Source organism: Mandrillus leucophaeus, unplaced genomic scaffold (genome assembly GCF_000951045.1).
Source record: "Mandrillus leucophaeus isolate KB7577 unplaced genomic scaffold, Mleu.le_1.0 Scaffold787, whole genome shotgun sequence".
Taxonomy (NCBI): Eukaryota; Metazoa; Chordata; class Mammalia; order Primates; family Cercopithecidae; genus Mandrillus; species Mandrillus leucophaeus.
Window position 1 is genome coordinate 74,076 of NW_012108552.1, and position 17,456 is coordinate 91,531.

The 17,456-nt window shown below is 36.0% G+C and overlaps 1 protein-coding gene across 1 annotated transcript in view; it reads right to left on the reverse strand.

The window, feature by feature from the left end:
* The window catches only part of LOC105529846 (chromosome unknown open reading frame, human C7orf60), a gene marked incomplete at its 3' end in the record, with an annotated part of 37,398 nt that extends 20,378 nt beyond the window's left edge, over positions 1 to 17,020 (reverse strand). Inside the window, exons 1-2 of the mRNA XM_011967087.1 lie at positions 16,708 to 17,020; positions 300 to 441 (exon numbers count right to left, since the gene is read on the reverse strand). Of these exons, the coding sequence (XP_011822477.1) occupies positions 300 to 441; positions 16,708 to 16,867 (302 nt within the window). The remainder of the gene's footprint in view (positions 1 to 299; positions 442 to 16,707) is intronic.
* Between the last annotated feature and the right edge of the window lie 436 nt (positions 17,021 to 17,456).

Genomic DNA, 17,456 nt, shown 5'->3' on the forward strand with positions numbered 1-17,456 from the left:
GCGGGCAGGTCACGAGGTCAGGAGTTTGAGACCAGCCTGGCCAAGATAGTGAAACCCCATCTCTACTAAAAATACAAAAGTTAGCCGGGCGCGGTGGTGGGTGCCTATAATCCCAGCTACTCAGCAGGCTGCAGCAGCAGAATTGCTTGAACCCGGTAGGTGGAGGTTGCAGTGAGCCGAGATCACGCCACGCACTCCAGCCCGGGTGACAGAGCAAGACTCCGTCTCAAAAAAAAAAAAAAAAGAAAGTTATAACAATACATTAGAAACCAAAAACGTTAATTCATAAAAGTACTTACCTGCAACACCATTCAATACGACCTTCACCCTCACAAGTTTTTGCCCAATGATTATCTGCCAAATTTTTCATTGCAACAGCATATTCACAAAGAGTTTCTTCATCCTCACAGTGTTCTCGCCAGATCTTATCAAAATCTCCCACTAAAAACAAACAGATAAAGTAATTAAGTTTACATGAAACATGTCAGACTCTTGAAATAAGTTTCAGCACAATCTGAAATTATTTAAAGATAAATACAAGCAAAATTATAAAGTAAAACGTCATAAAATTTTAAACATTTAAAATGTTTAAATAAATGTTTACATGTTTAAATATTGTATAAATAATACTTAAATAAAAATATATATTTACATAAAAATAAAAATGTTTAAATAAAAGTTCCTTTATGTAAAGAGATGCATCATTTTAATTATTATTATTTAATAAATAAATGAATGATTGATAACAGGTTTGTGAAGCTGGAAAAATTGACAAAATATAAGCAGATATTGTATATATGAGTTATCAGTTAATAATCCAAAGACATGCTGGTAAGAAACAATCACAGCTGAGTACTCAAGAATTAATTTTCCTGTCACTGTTGGGCAATATGACTTTGCAGGAGCTGAGTACAAACACGTAAACCTGCTTCTTGACTGTTATTTTCTTGTGTTTCTATTGACTGTTACCTTCTTGTATTTCCACATTTATTAAAAAGGGGTTGGTAGGTAAGATGACAATGTAAATTAAGCAATCAAGTAAATATTTCTATTTACACACTTGGACTTGCTCTAGGCATAATGTAGTTTAAAAATTTATAATTCTAGGTCAAAAATGTCAAAAATTGCCTTGAAGGAAATGACTCTGGAAGCCTCTCCAAAGTTTGTAAGCCTTAAAAAATGTCCTATATAAAAACTATAAGCTGACTATATTATCCATTCAGCTACTACATTTTTTAAAATAAAATTAAATCAGTCATCACAATATGAAATTGGAAACATTGCTGTGATGACTGATAAAGGTAGGAAAATGTTATCGCTAAATAAAGGACGTTAATGCAACTGTAATGGTAAAAGAGTAAACAAAATTTATCAAGGTAGTTTCATTCACTGTCCTTGGACGTAGAAGTTAGGTTCTCATGCCCCATAATGAAATGTAGGCCATTATTTGGGGACAGAATAAACTTAAAACTATAAATAGAACAGCAAAATGTGGGAGATAATTATACTAAAATTCTTCCTCCACTTAAGATTATTGAATTCTTACACTTAAGGTTTTTTTTTTTTTTTTTAACAGAAAAGGAATTAAAATAGTTCAAATGTAATAATACATAACTATTCAAATTTGAAAAACTTTCAATTAATCCCATTTACGGGGTATTTTAGGGTCTAGTCTAATAAGTACCAAGTTGAAAACCAAACTATTAGGCCTCTAATTTGATCAAGAAAGAAGGGTAAGGATACAAACAAACCCTCTCACACATTATTAAGATGGCTATACATCAGTCTGAGTCTTGGTCTGAATACTGATTTTAAACCTGAGAGAATTATTTTTGAGGGGGCTATGTACTCGTATACAAATATTTCCATTAATCGCTAACATTTGGGTAGCGACTGGACTCTCAATTTGTTACATATCAGACTGGCAATAACTATTAGCTTAAAAAAAGCAGGCACAAGTTTTCTAAATTCTCAAATAAAAATTCCTCAGTTTTAGAAATGTTTAGGTGTTCAAGTTCGATCATGTTAAATCGTAATAAATTATGATTTATTTTAATATAATGGCCAATGTTCTTTTTTTAGCAGTTTGACCTGAATTCCTATTAATGTTTTTTTCCAGCAGTTTCATTTTAAAATGACCTTATGTGATAAAATAACTACTGATAAAACACAAGTCCAAGGAAAAAGAAAGAAGGGTGAAGTTTTGAGACAGATTCACTGTTCAAGTAGAAGGTATACACAAATGCTCCTGTGAGAATACCACATACCAAAGTTTATTTAAGAAACAGTTTGAGGGTCTGCCTGCTCTATTGGAATATTAATCTAAACACACTACAGCTTTCCTCAGTTTTAGCAACATCTTTCAGATGTAGTTATTTATCAAGTCTCTAAATAGAACTTCAGAAAGTGAGGTGTCTGAAACGATATTTTAATTAATGACACTTTCATAAACCCATGATGGTTCATAACACTATTTCCGACTTTATCCACCAAATTTGAAACTAAATCATTCATTAAGGTATTGTATAATTTTAATTATACAATAATTATATTGGATCGTTAGGTCTAGAAGGCCTTTTCTCGAACTTTTAAGTTTCACTGTCCTATAGAATATACACATTATAAATAAATACATAAATGTATTACATGTGCTGTTAATAGGAGTCATTCAAACAAAAGTTCTATGACAACATATACCTGGGAAAAGCTATGCTTAACACAAACACATTTTCTTTTCCTTTCTGCAAGACTTCTTGGAGTCTACAGAATGTACAACTTGGCTGGGTGCGGTGGCTCATGCCTGTAGTCCCAGCACTTTGGGAGGCCAAGGTGGGAAGATTACCTGAGGTCAGGAGTTTGAGACCAGCCTGACAAACATGGTAAAACCCCGCCTCTACTAAAAAATACAAAATTAGCCGGGTGTGGTGGTGCATGCCTGTAATCCCAACTATTCGGGAGGCTGAGGCAGGAGAATTGCTTGAACCTGGGAGGCGGAGGTTGCAGTAAGCCGAGATCACACCATTGCACTCCAACCTAGGCGACAAGAGCTAAACTCTGTATCCAAAAAAAAAAAAAAAAAAATACAACTTAAGACAAAGAACTGGGTCCATGTAGTTTATTTGGGTGAGAATCCTAGGAAATATGAGTGAGGAAGTGAACAGAAAGATGGGAAGGAGAAAAAACTAATACAAGGATGAATTACTGAGTTTGCTGCTGTTGGCAAACTGAAAAGCATACTGAATGTGTCCAGAATTGTGCACCTAAAGAACGGGAGGCCACGGCATTTATCTCTAAGTTCTTATCCCCTATTAACTGAGAATTATTAACAATCTGCACTGCTAGTCTGCACTTAGCCACTGAATAAGGGGACAATCTCAGTGGGCTCCAGCAGTGTAGGAGAAAGGCAGAACACAAAAAAGCAGCACTCATTTAAAGTGGGTCTATGTAAGGGCTGCTGACTCTGAGCTCAAAGCGTCTATCTACCATGGGTGAGGACAAAGGGTGTGCAATGTGAGGCAACAAAAGTGTTACAAATTCTTAAGAGTCCCTGCCACGTCACTATATACTTTGAAACTCAATTTACTCTATAATTATTCTACTAGCTATAAGATGCAAAGAACTGAAAATATACAGAAACCTACTACCCTACAACTTTTTAGAAGACCTCGAGTTTTTCATACTCAACACAATTCTCTGAAATACCACGTTATGAAATTTTATGGCTATCTACCTAACTGAAGTTCTAAGGAAGAATTCAAACTTGGTAGGCTAATGCAACTCAGATTAACCACAGACAACTTCAATTTAATGTTTTCATTAACACTGAAGAGTCTGCAGACTCTCACAAAGTGTGTTGACACTGAAAACTGATGTGATTCATAAAGTGAAGTATACTTAAATATATAACTGACAGTAGATGATGCAATTGTATATACTTTTCCTTCTTTGAACAGATTTTCTTTAAAAAATACTCTATATTAAATGCTACAGAAAATAATTAAAGTTAATGAGCAGGCATTGGTATCAAAAAAAGGGGAGAAGACATGTAAAGAAAATGTGGTAAATGCTATAAAAGAGATATGAACCTGATATGTTCCCTATATGCTACGTAAGGCATCCTGGACCCAAAACTTTTATTTCATATTATTTATAAAAGAAAAATGTTTCAACTCTGACTACTGTGTATACATTTTGTTAAAAGTCTGGTGGTTACAAAATTGAACAAAAAACATAGCTGGCCTTTAGTTATGAGAAAATTTCACTTCCCAAAATACTTCTGAAAGCTTAAGGTAATTTTAAAAATAAATGAAATTATTAAAACAGAATGAGATAAGCATTTTCATAATAGCCCATTTTTTGTTTTTATAGTATTTAAAATAATGGTATTTCAATTTTGAGCAAAGTTTTTCAAAGTAATCTATGATTCAGGTTCTAAAATCCAAAAAAATTAGGGTCCCCCAGTGACCAGTATACATATTTAAAACTCCTCTACCAACTCAAACTACATATATAAATATTAAAACTCAATTTTAAGGATTTGTTATCACTTAGTTATTAGGTCAACTAATAATTAAAAGATATACTATTTAAAAGGACAATATTTTTTCATTATTAAAAGGTAAATCAGGAGCTAGAAGTTCTTGAAGTTTGCATGAAAGGTCTAGTCAACATAGTATAAGAAACATTTAGGTCTTCAAGTTCAATCAGAACTCTCAATGAATTAATAATTAGCCTTGTGATTTATTTTAATATAATGGCATCTGTGAATGACTCAAAATTGTTGTGATTAATAACCCATTTTCTTACCAATTTCTTATAAGCGTTCTAGAAAAAAATACATGTGTTTTAAAGTAAAAGTGAGAGAAAGAGAAAGAGACAGACAGGTACAAGGGGAAAGGGAGGCGTGGAGAACAAAATCTGCAATGGAGTACATACATTTTACTTTGACCAACTACAGGGAATTCACAAATTATTTATAGAAAGCACAATTTGAAAATACATGCTCTACAGCTTAAATTGTCTTACAAAATTCTAGAAAACGGTCACATTAATATGACTTCTATTTATTGTTACCCCATAACATTTAAATTTTTTTAAACACCCATTTAAAAAAACAAATTCATAATTTTAAACATGAGTGATGCCAACTTAAAAGTTGCCAAACCAAGTTCAATATAATCAATGAACCAAATTATTCTGAATCTTATATCAAGATAATACCATAACTACTCCATTGACTAAACTCACCTTCAAAAACATATGTCACAACTAAAAAATAAATTAAGAGCTACTAATAAAAAGACAGTGACAACTAGGAAAGAATAGCACGTTCATTAATTTAAAAAGGGTTCCATTTTTAATAACTTTGTGATTAAGATATTATTACACTGCAACTGCCTTTGTAAAAAAACAAATAGAAGGAAATGAATTTAAAAGTATTTTTGCTCTACATAACATCCAGAAGTGCAGCTCTAAAACAGTTTCAAACTCAAGTGAACCAATGGAATCCCTACACTATTTATTTAGAGTTGATACTATTCTTTCTTTATGAATTAACCTCTCTCTTGCCATCTGCTACAGCATTTTTTTTCCTTCAAAATGTAACTGAATTCATATTTTCTTCAAGAGGGTTTATCTGCCTCCCACTTTATCATCTTACACCTCCCCCATTTGCCATCCTTATCATACTTTGTCACTCATTTATATATGTCTATTAAAACCAGGTGTGATTTTCCCAATAGAAAGTATAAATGGAAAAGCAAGACTACTTTTGATTTATAATTTGTATAAATTAGAGAAGTTAATTAGGGTGCTCAGTCAATGGAGGACAAAATATTGAAATTTTCATCATGCTCAAAAAATAAACGCCAAAAGTATAAACAAATCAAATTAGTTTCTAAGATAAAATTCAAACTACAGTTGATGGCTGTCAGCAAGTAGTAGTGACTCAAAAGCACAATTTAAATTTTTCAAAATAGTTACTGTTTTCAAAGTAAGAGTTCCAAGGTCAGAAAAGCAATAAATTCAACGTCATTTTTCTAGAGAGCATTGTTTTAAGTTTATTCAAAAAGGCTTTTCCATTTTGTGCTATTGTCAAAAGAAAAACCTGCAGCTGACAGTCCAGTCATATTCATTAAGTTCTTTAATAACAGTACACAGATCTTTTTGAAAAATTTATTAGCTCAAGGAGAAATGAACAGTAACACTACCAAATACATAATTACTTATATGTGAAAAAAATGAATAGGTGGTGCTAAGGTTCATGCATTTTTACATGCCAGAACCACTTGATTTTTATATACCTGATGTATATAAAAATATTATTTTTTCTCAGTAACTCTATCCTAATTCTCCTTTTTAAAACATACAAAGCACAGAAAATAAGAAAGTTAGCAAGTATACATGTGATGCCATTTTAAGATAAGAATATATTTACAAACCATATACCTGATAAGGGGTTAATAGCCAAAAGATAAAAAAAACCTCATACAACTGAATAGCAAAAAAACAAATAATCTGACAAAAAAAATGGGCAATGACCTGAATAGATATTTTTCGAAAGACAACACAAAAAATGGCCAATGGGTATATAAAAGGGTGCTCAACATAACTAATCATCAGGAAAATGCAAATTAAAACCACAATGAGATACTACCTCCCATCTGTTAGGATGGCTATTGTCAAAAAGACCAGAGATAACAAGGGTTGGAGAGAATGTGAAGAAAAGTGAATCCTGTATACTTATGTTGGGTATGTAAATTAGTACAGCCAAAACAGTATGGAGGTTCCTAAAACTACTATATGATTCAGCAGTCCCACTTCTGGGTATTTATCCAAAGGAAACGAAATCAGTATGTCAAAGAGATATCTGCAATCCTATACTCATTGCAGCATTACTCACAATAGCTAAGAAATGAAAATAAATGGAGGTGAATCTACAGTGAAAAGACATGTGGGACTGAGAGTATACAGAGAGACTGATTGCAAAGAAGTATGAGGAAATTTTGGCAGTGATGAAAATGTTCTATACCTTATTGTGGTAATGGTTTTACAGAGATGCATGCATTGTCAAAACTTATGGAATTATATACTTTAAATAGACATAATTTACTGTACATGAATCATTCCTCAATACAATTTTTTAAAATGATGTGCCACAAGCATGGTATATGTTACAAAATTAAAATTATATTTCATTAAATTTGAGAGCCATCAAATTCTCTAAGAAAGCAAAAAAAAAAAAAAAGAGTATCAAAAGTCTTATACTTTTAGAAATTCAGAACAATTTATTTGATTCTGACTTAGGCATATTGCCAAATACGGGACCTAAGATGCCTTATCTGTAGATGAACAGACTACCAAATTCAAGTTCAAAGTACCTTTAAGGGTCATTTTCTCTAACACAAGGTAAGCAAAGAAAATCATGACTAAGTGCAAACAAGTTCAGCTACCACTTCAAGGCATTAAAACAAAATGTTCGGAATTCAGATTGTCTCACATAGTTAAGCCATACACAGACCAGTCTTCTCAGCACTTGAGTACCTGATACAGTGACACATCTAAAAGTGGGATAAAAAACATCCAAGGTGTTTGGTAATTAAGAACCAAAAAGTAACCAGAAAACACAAAGTTTGAAAACCTGCATCTTATAGCCAACATGTTATGAATAGTCACTTCTCTAATGTGGGAAGAAAATACCACCAATAATCTGACATGCTAAAAATGTTGGACTTTTCATATAAAAACTTAGAAACACAAACAGCAAAAGGGACAAAAAAAAAAAAAGAAAAAGAAAAAGACAGTCATTTTAATACTGAGAAAACTACAGAACAGTCTAGGTAAAAATTCCAGGAGTCATTCAATCTTTAATGTCATAGTCCTTAAATGCATTGAAGCAGTATAGCTACAGATAAAAGAGCTGTTATTTTTAAATTTCTGCATTTTACAAGCTTAGTGTGTTTCCTATATGCCAAATGTTGTTTTAAGTGCTTTTCAAATATTAACTCATTTAATTACAATACCAATCCATTGAGACATATATTTTACTTTATAGATGAGGAAACTGAAATAGAGCGATTAAGTAACTTTTCCAAGGTTACACAACAAACCTGGTAGTCAAAAGCTAAAGTCATGCTCCTAACCACAAACTCTGCTTCTCTTCATAAGTTTTTAATTCATGAACTTTTATGGATATGAGCAGAGCTTTGCAATAGAGGAAAGTACACAGACTCTACTAACCACAAACAAATGGTCTTTTGTCAGTCAAATGCAGTTATTTAGTCTGTGCAACTGCATTATTTGTTAGATTTCTGGCAATGGTTCTCAACTCTGGCTGCCAATTCTGGTTGCACATTGGAATCACCCAGAAGTTTCATTTAACTGGTCTGGAGTGGCAACTGGTCATTTATTTTAACATTCCCCAGATGAATCCAATGGGTAGCTATGGCTTAAAACCAACGGTGTATAGCAAGGTTGTGAGTTTAAAAGCCTGGCAAAATAATATAGAGAGCAAGGGGGTTGGGACAACCTTAAGAGTCCAATTTAATTTAAAAAAAAAAATGCATGAATTGAACTTAATATCTACAAACATTGGCTCATGGTATATCTTCTGTTCTTGGAATAGCCTTTTATTATAAACATATCAATGATAAAAATACTCCAAAATGCAAGTCTCTGAACACATCCTATAAGGGAGATGGAAAGAAATCAAGAAAAAACATAACCCATGTCACCAACATGTTATTCCCTTGTGAAAGTGAACTTCACAGATGGGTCTATGACCACACAGAGTACTTGCTTAGTTCAACTTTCAAACAAAAGGATTTATGAACAGCCTTTTGGAACTTGATTTTCATATGTTCAATTAAAAAGTCTTATCCTAATTTCTATATAAATGGAAATGGATACTCACATGCTGCTCTAAATGTATGAAGATTAACCATCTATTCTAAAATAACCGCAGCAATGGGTATTAGTGTATTTAAAGCACAATACATCAGTATAGTTTAGTGGTTGTCAGATGTTAGATTTTATAACCAGTATAAATTTCACTTCAAATTTGAGAGACTGATATACGGGGTTGCAAAATTTTTATCTGTAAATATAAACAAATACACAAAACTATTACTTTTTTTTTTTTTCAGAATGGAGTCTCGTTCTGTCACCCCTGGAGTGCAGTGGTATGATCTCGGCTCACTGCATCCTCCACCTTCCACGTTCAAGAGATTCTCCTACCTCTGCCTCCCAAGTAGCTGGGACTACAGGCACGTGCCACCACACCTACCTAATTTTTTGTATTTTTAGTTGAGACGGGGTTTCACCGTGTTAGCCAGGATGGTCTCATTCTCTCTTGACCTCGTGATCCACCCACCTCAGCCTCCCAAGGTCTGGGATTACAGATATGAGCCACCATGCCCAGCTCACTATTACCATTTTTATTACCAACATACAGAGAGACATACATTATACCCACTACAACATCCTTATGAGAACAAATAACGATACCATAATGACTGTAAGGATATATTTACCATTATATTTATAGAAAAATAGAATGCTATTCAGAATAACTTGGACCATTTAAAAAAGTAAAATTAATCTAATATACTCGATTTAAGAAGACATGAGCATAAATTAGAAAAGATGGGTATCCACAAGTAAAATTTTAAACTTATGAATATAAAAAGATAAAACTCAACTATCTGGAAATATTTATATTAGCTTCTTTTGTGTGTGTGCCTTAAATCTACAAGGTCTGGTGCTGTGTACTAAGGCTACAGAGATAAAAGGCAGAGTTTTACTCAAGGAACTAAGTCTAGCAGATAAAACAGACAAATGAATTGGCAAGTTATTAACACTATAAAGGTAGGCACAATCATGCTATGGAAGCACAAGGTAAGAGGGGTACTTATGTAGGGACCTTATGTAGGATTCTGTGCTAGGTGCTGTACACAACTGTGTTTGTGGGGATGGGGTTGTGATGATTAATAAAAACCCAGATCTTTGTTTCAAGAGTTTACACTATAATAAACAGGCCTAAAAGACCAACCACGAAGAGGTCATTTCAAAAGAGGCCTGAAGATCTGACTCTAAGCCACAATCCTCTACATTTAAAGTTGAAAACATTATGCTGCTAAACTTCCAGTACATCATTACTTCTGATTTAAAGAGGAACATTTGAGAAAATTTTACTTGAATCGGTGGCGGAAGGAAGAGGGGCAGGGATAATGACCAGGAGTCATCCAATCCTTAATGCTACCCTGAAGACATAAAGACAGAATAGCTACGGTTAAGGCTTCTACTATTATTTTCATTACTTGAAGAGGGTAGGGATACTGTTGCTTTTGCTAATTAGCCAGGACTAGTAAAAACAGGAGCTCCAAAAGTACTGTATGATAAAACAGGAAAGTCTCAACTTAATTGTCAAATGTGGACAATGTATGAGATTGCTCTAGGAAATTTACAAGAATACTGCAAGAAGAGATGATTACAACAGGAACTATGTGACAAATATGCCTGACTTATTTAGACAGTATAGAAATGGCTCCTGAAAGACGGAAAACTAATATAAAAATGTGTCAAAACTATCAATGCAGAAATTTAAAGCTAACTTCTTAATGTGCGCCTTAAAAACAAGTAGCTCTTTACACAGAGGTGTAGCGAGACTACCTATTACTGAAAAATCATTAACTCATTCAGTTATCTCAACTGATGTTTTACTCTGTATACTGTATTTTTATGACAGAAATAAGTATTTCATAAGCACACATGAGTAAGGAATGAACGTGAAAAACAATTTGAACTCCCAGGACAAGCACATCCTTTAGTAAAGTACCCTGCTTTTCTTTGCAACAGAAAAATCTTAGTTCAATGTTTTCTCAGAAAGTGTTCTAATGATCACCTGAATTAGAATCACATGAGGGACATTAAATATGCAGATTCCTGGGCCCCAAATCTCAGATCCACCAAATTGGTTTCTGGGGACCTAAGAATCAGCATTTTAAAAAGTTCACTGGAAGATCCTGGAGTCCACTAACATTTTAAGAACCATTGCCTTAAATGCTCTAAAGCTGCAAACATGATATATACTTATTAAAGAAAACAAATGCACCAAAACCAACTGAAAATACTGATTTGATTCTGAAAGACTAGGACTCTTCGAAAATCAAAGCAAATCAACATTTTCTTAAGCAATATTATAGTAAACATTATTTTACCTTTTCTTGAGGACTTTAGGCTGTCACTATGATCACCTTCACTCTACTGTAAATGATGCATAAATGGCGGCAGATATAGTTCTACTACAGTGTTGGTACCCAGCACAGCAGACACCCGAACCCTGGGAGTACTCCCTGTGTTCTGTGATGGTTCCACTTTATTCTTCCAAACTCTTAACTACTGGTGTCTTCCAAGGATCTGTCCTCAGTTCTATATTATAACCCCACTGTGCAGTTTACTTGCCTCAAAGCTTCAACCTCCTCAGAAGGCTTCCAAATTCTAAACTTCCAAAGGATACACTGCAGACTAAATCATTACCATTATCCCTATAAGAAGCCAATCTGCCTGACTACCCTGTTCCTCTTGCCCCCAACCCCTACCATTTCCAAAGCGTATGCTAATAGCTATCTACATTTTCCCAGGAAAGAAATATTGGCATCATCTTTGACCCTTCTTTATTTTCACTAAAACTGCCTATTCTGATCTTCAAAGTCTGTCTTCTTCTATTTTCATCATCACTATTGTTATTTAAGCTATTATTAACTTTGGATCAGGTTAGTATAAAAGCCTCCTTTCTCCTAGATTCCTCCTACTACAACAGCTGTGTTTCTCAACCTCTTTGTCCACTGTGTACTCTGGGAGCTTTTAAATATACAGATGTCTGTGTTCCACAAAGTTCCAAAGATGATACTGATGTGGAACCAAGGCTAAGAACCGCTATGTTTGTGGGTTTATTTTCCATTAAACAAGGAATCTGCACCAATGCTTTTGGCTTCTAGTGTATCTTTTCAACTGCAAAAAGCCCCTAAAACGATAACCTGTCACAAAGAACACTAATAATAACAAAATCAAACAGCTAAATACTAATGTACATTGTATACCTACATGTACTTCATTGAACTGACTATATAAATGGTCCCTTTATCTTTTAGTATTACTGATTACTGAACTCTTTTCATTATTTTTTCTTCTACTGGGAATGGCAGTTCAAACTCTCCTAGTGCAAACTTAAGATTTTCTGCGGACAATCTTCACCTTATTTATTTCACTGATCAGGCAAATACTCTATCACAAAAAGCTTTCTGATTCTGTATCAGAATAAGTATAAGAACAACATAAAAAGAAAACAGCAAAACCTCACTTGAGAAAATAATCTGTTCAAAGTTTCTTAAGGTCTTGGAATTGGTCAAAATTTTAAAGCAGCTATGTTTAAAGTCCACTGAGAAAAAAAAATAAGGAAAGTTCAATTAAAAGGAGTCTCATTCTAATTTTTAAAACAAATTTAAAACTTTGTTTCTGAAAAAACACCAACATTACATTCATTCTTTTATTTTTAGACTTTTTGGTTTAAAATTATTCTAATATAAAGGTTTTTCCCCTTCCCTCACAATTCTCATTTTAAGTGTTTGCTGCAGAATAGTCAATCACAAATGTATTTTTCAGCTTATCCTACACTGCTATTCTAATTCACCTGTTAAGATCACCCCCTAATTCCATGACCTTAAGAATGCCTGTTTTAACCGTTTAGAACATACTTTTTTTTGTGATTGATTTATAAGCTGCAGGTGTTTATGTGATAAACTGTTTTAAATCTGTTTGGTATGCAGAACAAGTAAATTAAGGAATTGAATAATTTGATAAAATGTCCCAAAGATATTAATAAGATAGGTTAAAAAAAATAAAAACGAAATGGAATTAAAAGTGTACTTTTACTCCTGACAACTGCAGCCTTTTACATTTTCTTGGAATTTTTACATGAATGCTTTAAGTTCAGAAAGAGAAATGCCAGGCATAAAAGCAATCATTATAGGAACGGGTTCATGTGAATATGATTATGGAAAAAAAATCCTACAAAGACAACCAAAAACACACGTGGCTCTACTTCAGTTCTTGATGTGATACATATTTGTCAGGCTCATCTGATTAAATAATGAAGTCCCTGTTTGAAAAGCACAACTAGTTTTTTATTAAAAGGCTGTCTATAATATAACTCTTTTACATTTAAAATATTTTTGGTTTACATGGAGGTCAAATTTTAAAAATTATGTATGGCAAAGACAGAAAACACCTATATGTGCAAGCATATTTCCATTTATATAACCTCACTTTAAAAGACTGACTCCTAACTATCAATGGCAGATACCAGAAATACTCCTTCGCATCACCACTGCTAGGCATCTCCCTATCATTTCATTTTAGTAACTGCTTCAGATATGAGTGCTGCCTGGAACACACCTTTATCTCTAGTTCTCACTTTACCTTTAGACAAACTGGCAGAGTCTCTTAAGTGGTGACACAGGGCAGGCCGTAAAGTGGGGAGTGAAAAGTGGTAAACGAAAAGAGTGCATTAAGCCTACTTGCTACTCTTTACAACCCTGTCCACCCTTCCCCAACTCAAGCCTGTTCATCATCATCAACTAGCATCAGTTGGGCAAACGGATGGAGAACAGTGGAAAAAAATCTTTTTTTATCACAGCAAAAAAGAACAACAAAAGTTTTTTTCATTCTTTTTCCTGTTTTATTTTCAATTCCACTAACAGAGATAAGGGAAAAGAAGGCTCTGTTCTCCAACCTCCCGGTCATTATCTAGTCCTCACTCCTGTCCTTAATATTCAATGACCGTTTTGTCTCCTTATTCCACTCTAACTTATTTCCTTTCCTGCCCTCTCTCCCCAGAAAACCCTCCCCTCATTATAGCCCCAACTCAGCTAATCATACCTAGCCTATGGATCATCCATTCCCATCAATTTATATCTTTTCCCCTAATGCAAATTCTAGAACCACTTCCTGCTTCCCATTTTCCCTCCTATTCTAACATTTGGAGTCACTAACACTAGGTTTGGAGTTGGGGATGGGGAACCTGTATTATTCCCAGAAAATATGTATAGTATTAACAATGAACTACCAAAGCATCAAGAAAGTTATTTTAATCTTTTTAGGACTCAGCTCACTCATCTGAAAAATGAAGAAACTATTAGATCACCACTCTAAAATCTGGCTGACAATTTCTAATTCCTAATAATAGGGATCTTAAACTATAGATCTGAGGTAGAATACAGGAATTTTCTAAGAGGCACCCAGTTGAATCTGCTGATCATCCATGTTTGGGAATCATTGCTAAATGCTAAGAGGTTCCTTCTAGTCTAAAACTCCAAGATCCTAAGCTGGAATTTTCACTGCATTTGCTGGTAGAGAAACTGTGATAAAAGGAGTACAGTTTCCATAGTTATCGGTGCTATAGTTCAGGTATGTTACTGATTCAATAGGCCTCTGCAGACTGATCTAGCACTTAAGCACCCTTCAGATTACGATAACAGCTGACTTGCAAATGAACTTGTAAAATATGTTTACAGATTAGGGACTATTACCACAATACTAAGTCCTCAAAGTAAAACACTAAAAATTATTTCCGTAGTATTATTATGTGCGCAGTGTTTTTCACAGATGGCTTTTTTACCACTAATATTTAGCCTATATGTCAGAAATAAAGGCAGAAGGAACATGCTCATTAGGATCACTTATTCTGCTAATTCACTGATGGGGCTTTGTATATCATTCGAGCAAAGCCTAGAGAAGTCTAGATCACTAGTGAAATTCAGGGTATTAAAACGCCTAAAGAATAGTCTCATTCAAATGTTTAAACTGCCAGGACTTTAACTCCCCAGAAGCATACTAGATCATTCACTTACGAACTCCATGTATCTATTCTAGATCTGGTAACTTCCAATTCTCATTATAAACAAGGGTTCCTGTGGTTAATATTCAGGCTTTAAACATGTTTAAACGTGTGGGAACTAAGCACATACAAGCAGCACTTGAAGAGATGACACATTAGTGTGTTAATTTAAGTGGAACTTATTCATTTATGAATAATGAAATTATTAAAAGGTAAAAATAGAAATGGAATTCTATGCTAGTCATTTCTCTTTAAAAAGATGCACTTAAATTTGTACAAAATAGCAGGGCAAATTGCAGGAAAGTGTGTCCATTTATTTCCTAATTTCTCCAAATAACATGAAATCTACAGTGAATGCCATTATGTAAGAGCATTCTTTGAATATCAAGAATGATGCAGTTGTTGCTATGGTAACTACTCATTTTATTGACTAAATTGTGGGTTTGGGTAGCATTCTTTCAAAAAACATATTTCAACCTCTTAAGTAGGTCTGATAAGATTCTTTCTATTGTTATCTGTTAAACAATAACTACAAGCCGCATTTGGGGATGATTATTTAAGCAGCCTCTATTAAAAGCTAAGCTTGATTTGCTAAGGAAAGAAACCTTTAAAGTTTGAAAAACGAAACATATCAACTACATTCAAAAGAACAAAGGATACTTAGTTTTAACTTTCTAGAGTAGTTGAAACGTGTCTAAAAATCAACAGTAACATGATCTCACCCGTCTGTGTTCCTTCACTGCCATAATTTTCCTTCTAATCCTAAATTATTAACTAAGTATAAGACTAACACCAGAAGACTGCTGACTTTTCAGTTTGCAATTAAGCTAAAATGAGAACCAGTGGAAAGCTTTCTTCATTTCGGTACTTAGGAGAAGTCTCTGTCCTGAGCCTATGAAAACACAGAATTTTCACTGTCAAAATCTTATAAAATAGCTGTGTACAAAAGCCTATATTTAAAGATATCAAGGATAACTGTAGACTCCAACTATAAACACTCTTCAGGTACAGGCAAAAGCCACTAAGGCTTCTTCCCCTATGAGCTTCCATAGAGGAGGTTCTCACCGGAACCCCATCCATGGAAGCCGAAGGTGGGCTTCATCCGCACGTGTCTTCAGGGGGCTTCCAATCTAAACGGTATTTTCAGAACCTGTCCAGATCTCTTCCTCACCCGTCTAAATAAACAGTAAGACCAAGTATTTAAGAAACGGGACTGGGGGCCACGGGTGTAGCCCGTCCCCCTTTTAATAATGTTAAGTCCAGTCAGCTCAAAGGCCTGCTGACTTCGCAGCCCTGGAAGCCAACGCGAGGAAGGCTCTGCATGGTTGTAGGAATGAAGTACTAGGAAGGGGGTCTGATGAGGAAGCAAATGGACAGCTGGCAGGTCAAGCGTAAAGGAGGGACAACTCAGGTTTCTTTCCATCTTTTACAAAGGGATTTTACCTGTCTTGTTTTACCTTGGCGTCTCTTGGAAAAAGCGACCCCCACGTCCTCCGTGAGCGTGTATGTGTTTGTGTGTATCGTGACAACAACCTCAGCACCCCGGCTGAGGACAGGGGCTTGGAGGGGGTGGGGACTCAATTCCTTTACAGGCCTAGAACTCTCCCGAAGGGCCCTCGAAGAAAAGGGGGCGGGGAGGAGCGCGTCTGATGCGGACTAGGGGGCTCAGACCAGGCCCGTGAGAGCAGCAGCGGCTTGGGGGACGTGCAGATCCCTTAGGTTTTAATGGTGGCCTCTTTGGAGGAGGGAAGAGGTGACAAGGGGTTGGGGTTGATAAGGCCTCCCCTTCCCCCCTCGCTCAGCGCGCTGTTTACCTTCTCGGTACTTCTTGCGGAGCCGCCGGTGGACGCTTTTCACCACACCGGAGAGCTTCTCCTGTTCCAGTTTCCGCTCCTGCTCCCGGGGCGGCGGAGTGTTCGGGGGCCCGGCCCTCTGCCCACGAGCAGTACTTCGCCCTCCGGCCCCTGGCTCCATATCGCAGCCGCCGCCGCCGCCCCTCAAGCCCCCGCAGACGCTCCCCTGATAGAGGAGGTGGGGTAGGAGGAGGGAGCAGCGGAGGCAGCAACCGGAGGAGGCAGAGGAGCCGGAGCGACAGCCTAGGAGGTGGACGCTCACCCAAAAGTGCAAGCTGATTGGTGGATTTTGAGGGCTGGGCGGAAACGGAAAAGACTAAGGGCCAATGGGCAGAAAGCGCCGGCGGCGAACCCGGTTGTTTGGGAAGGCGAGCAGCTGGAGGAGGCGGAGCTTGCGGGGGTAGGGAGGCTGAGGCAGTGGGAGCGCTAGGCCTGGGTGCTCATCTCTCCCCCGACCCTCCCCGGATTCTGTGCGCAGGCGCTGTGGCCCGGCCTCGGGAGAGGAGCTGTGAGCAACGCGCGTGCGCGTCTCAGTTTGCTTAGTGTGGGCTTTTTTACAGCCCGGGTTTCTGATGTCTTCCATTATTTTCACCTCCTACGCTTTATAATCTGTTGCGATGCGGCCGAGGTACTCTGCTTGAACCTCCGCTGCACCTTGTCACATATAGGTTCCCTTTAGTTACGTGAGCTTTGAGATGACGTTACACTTC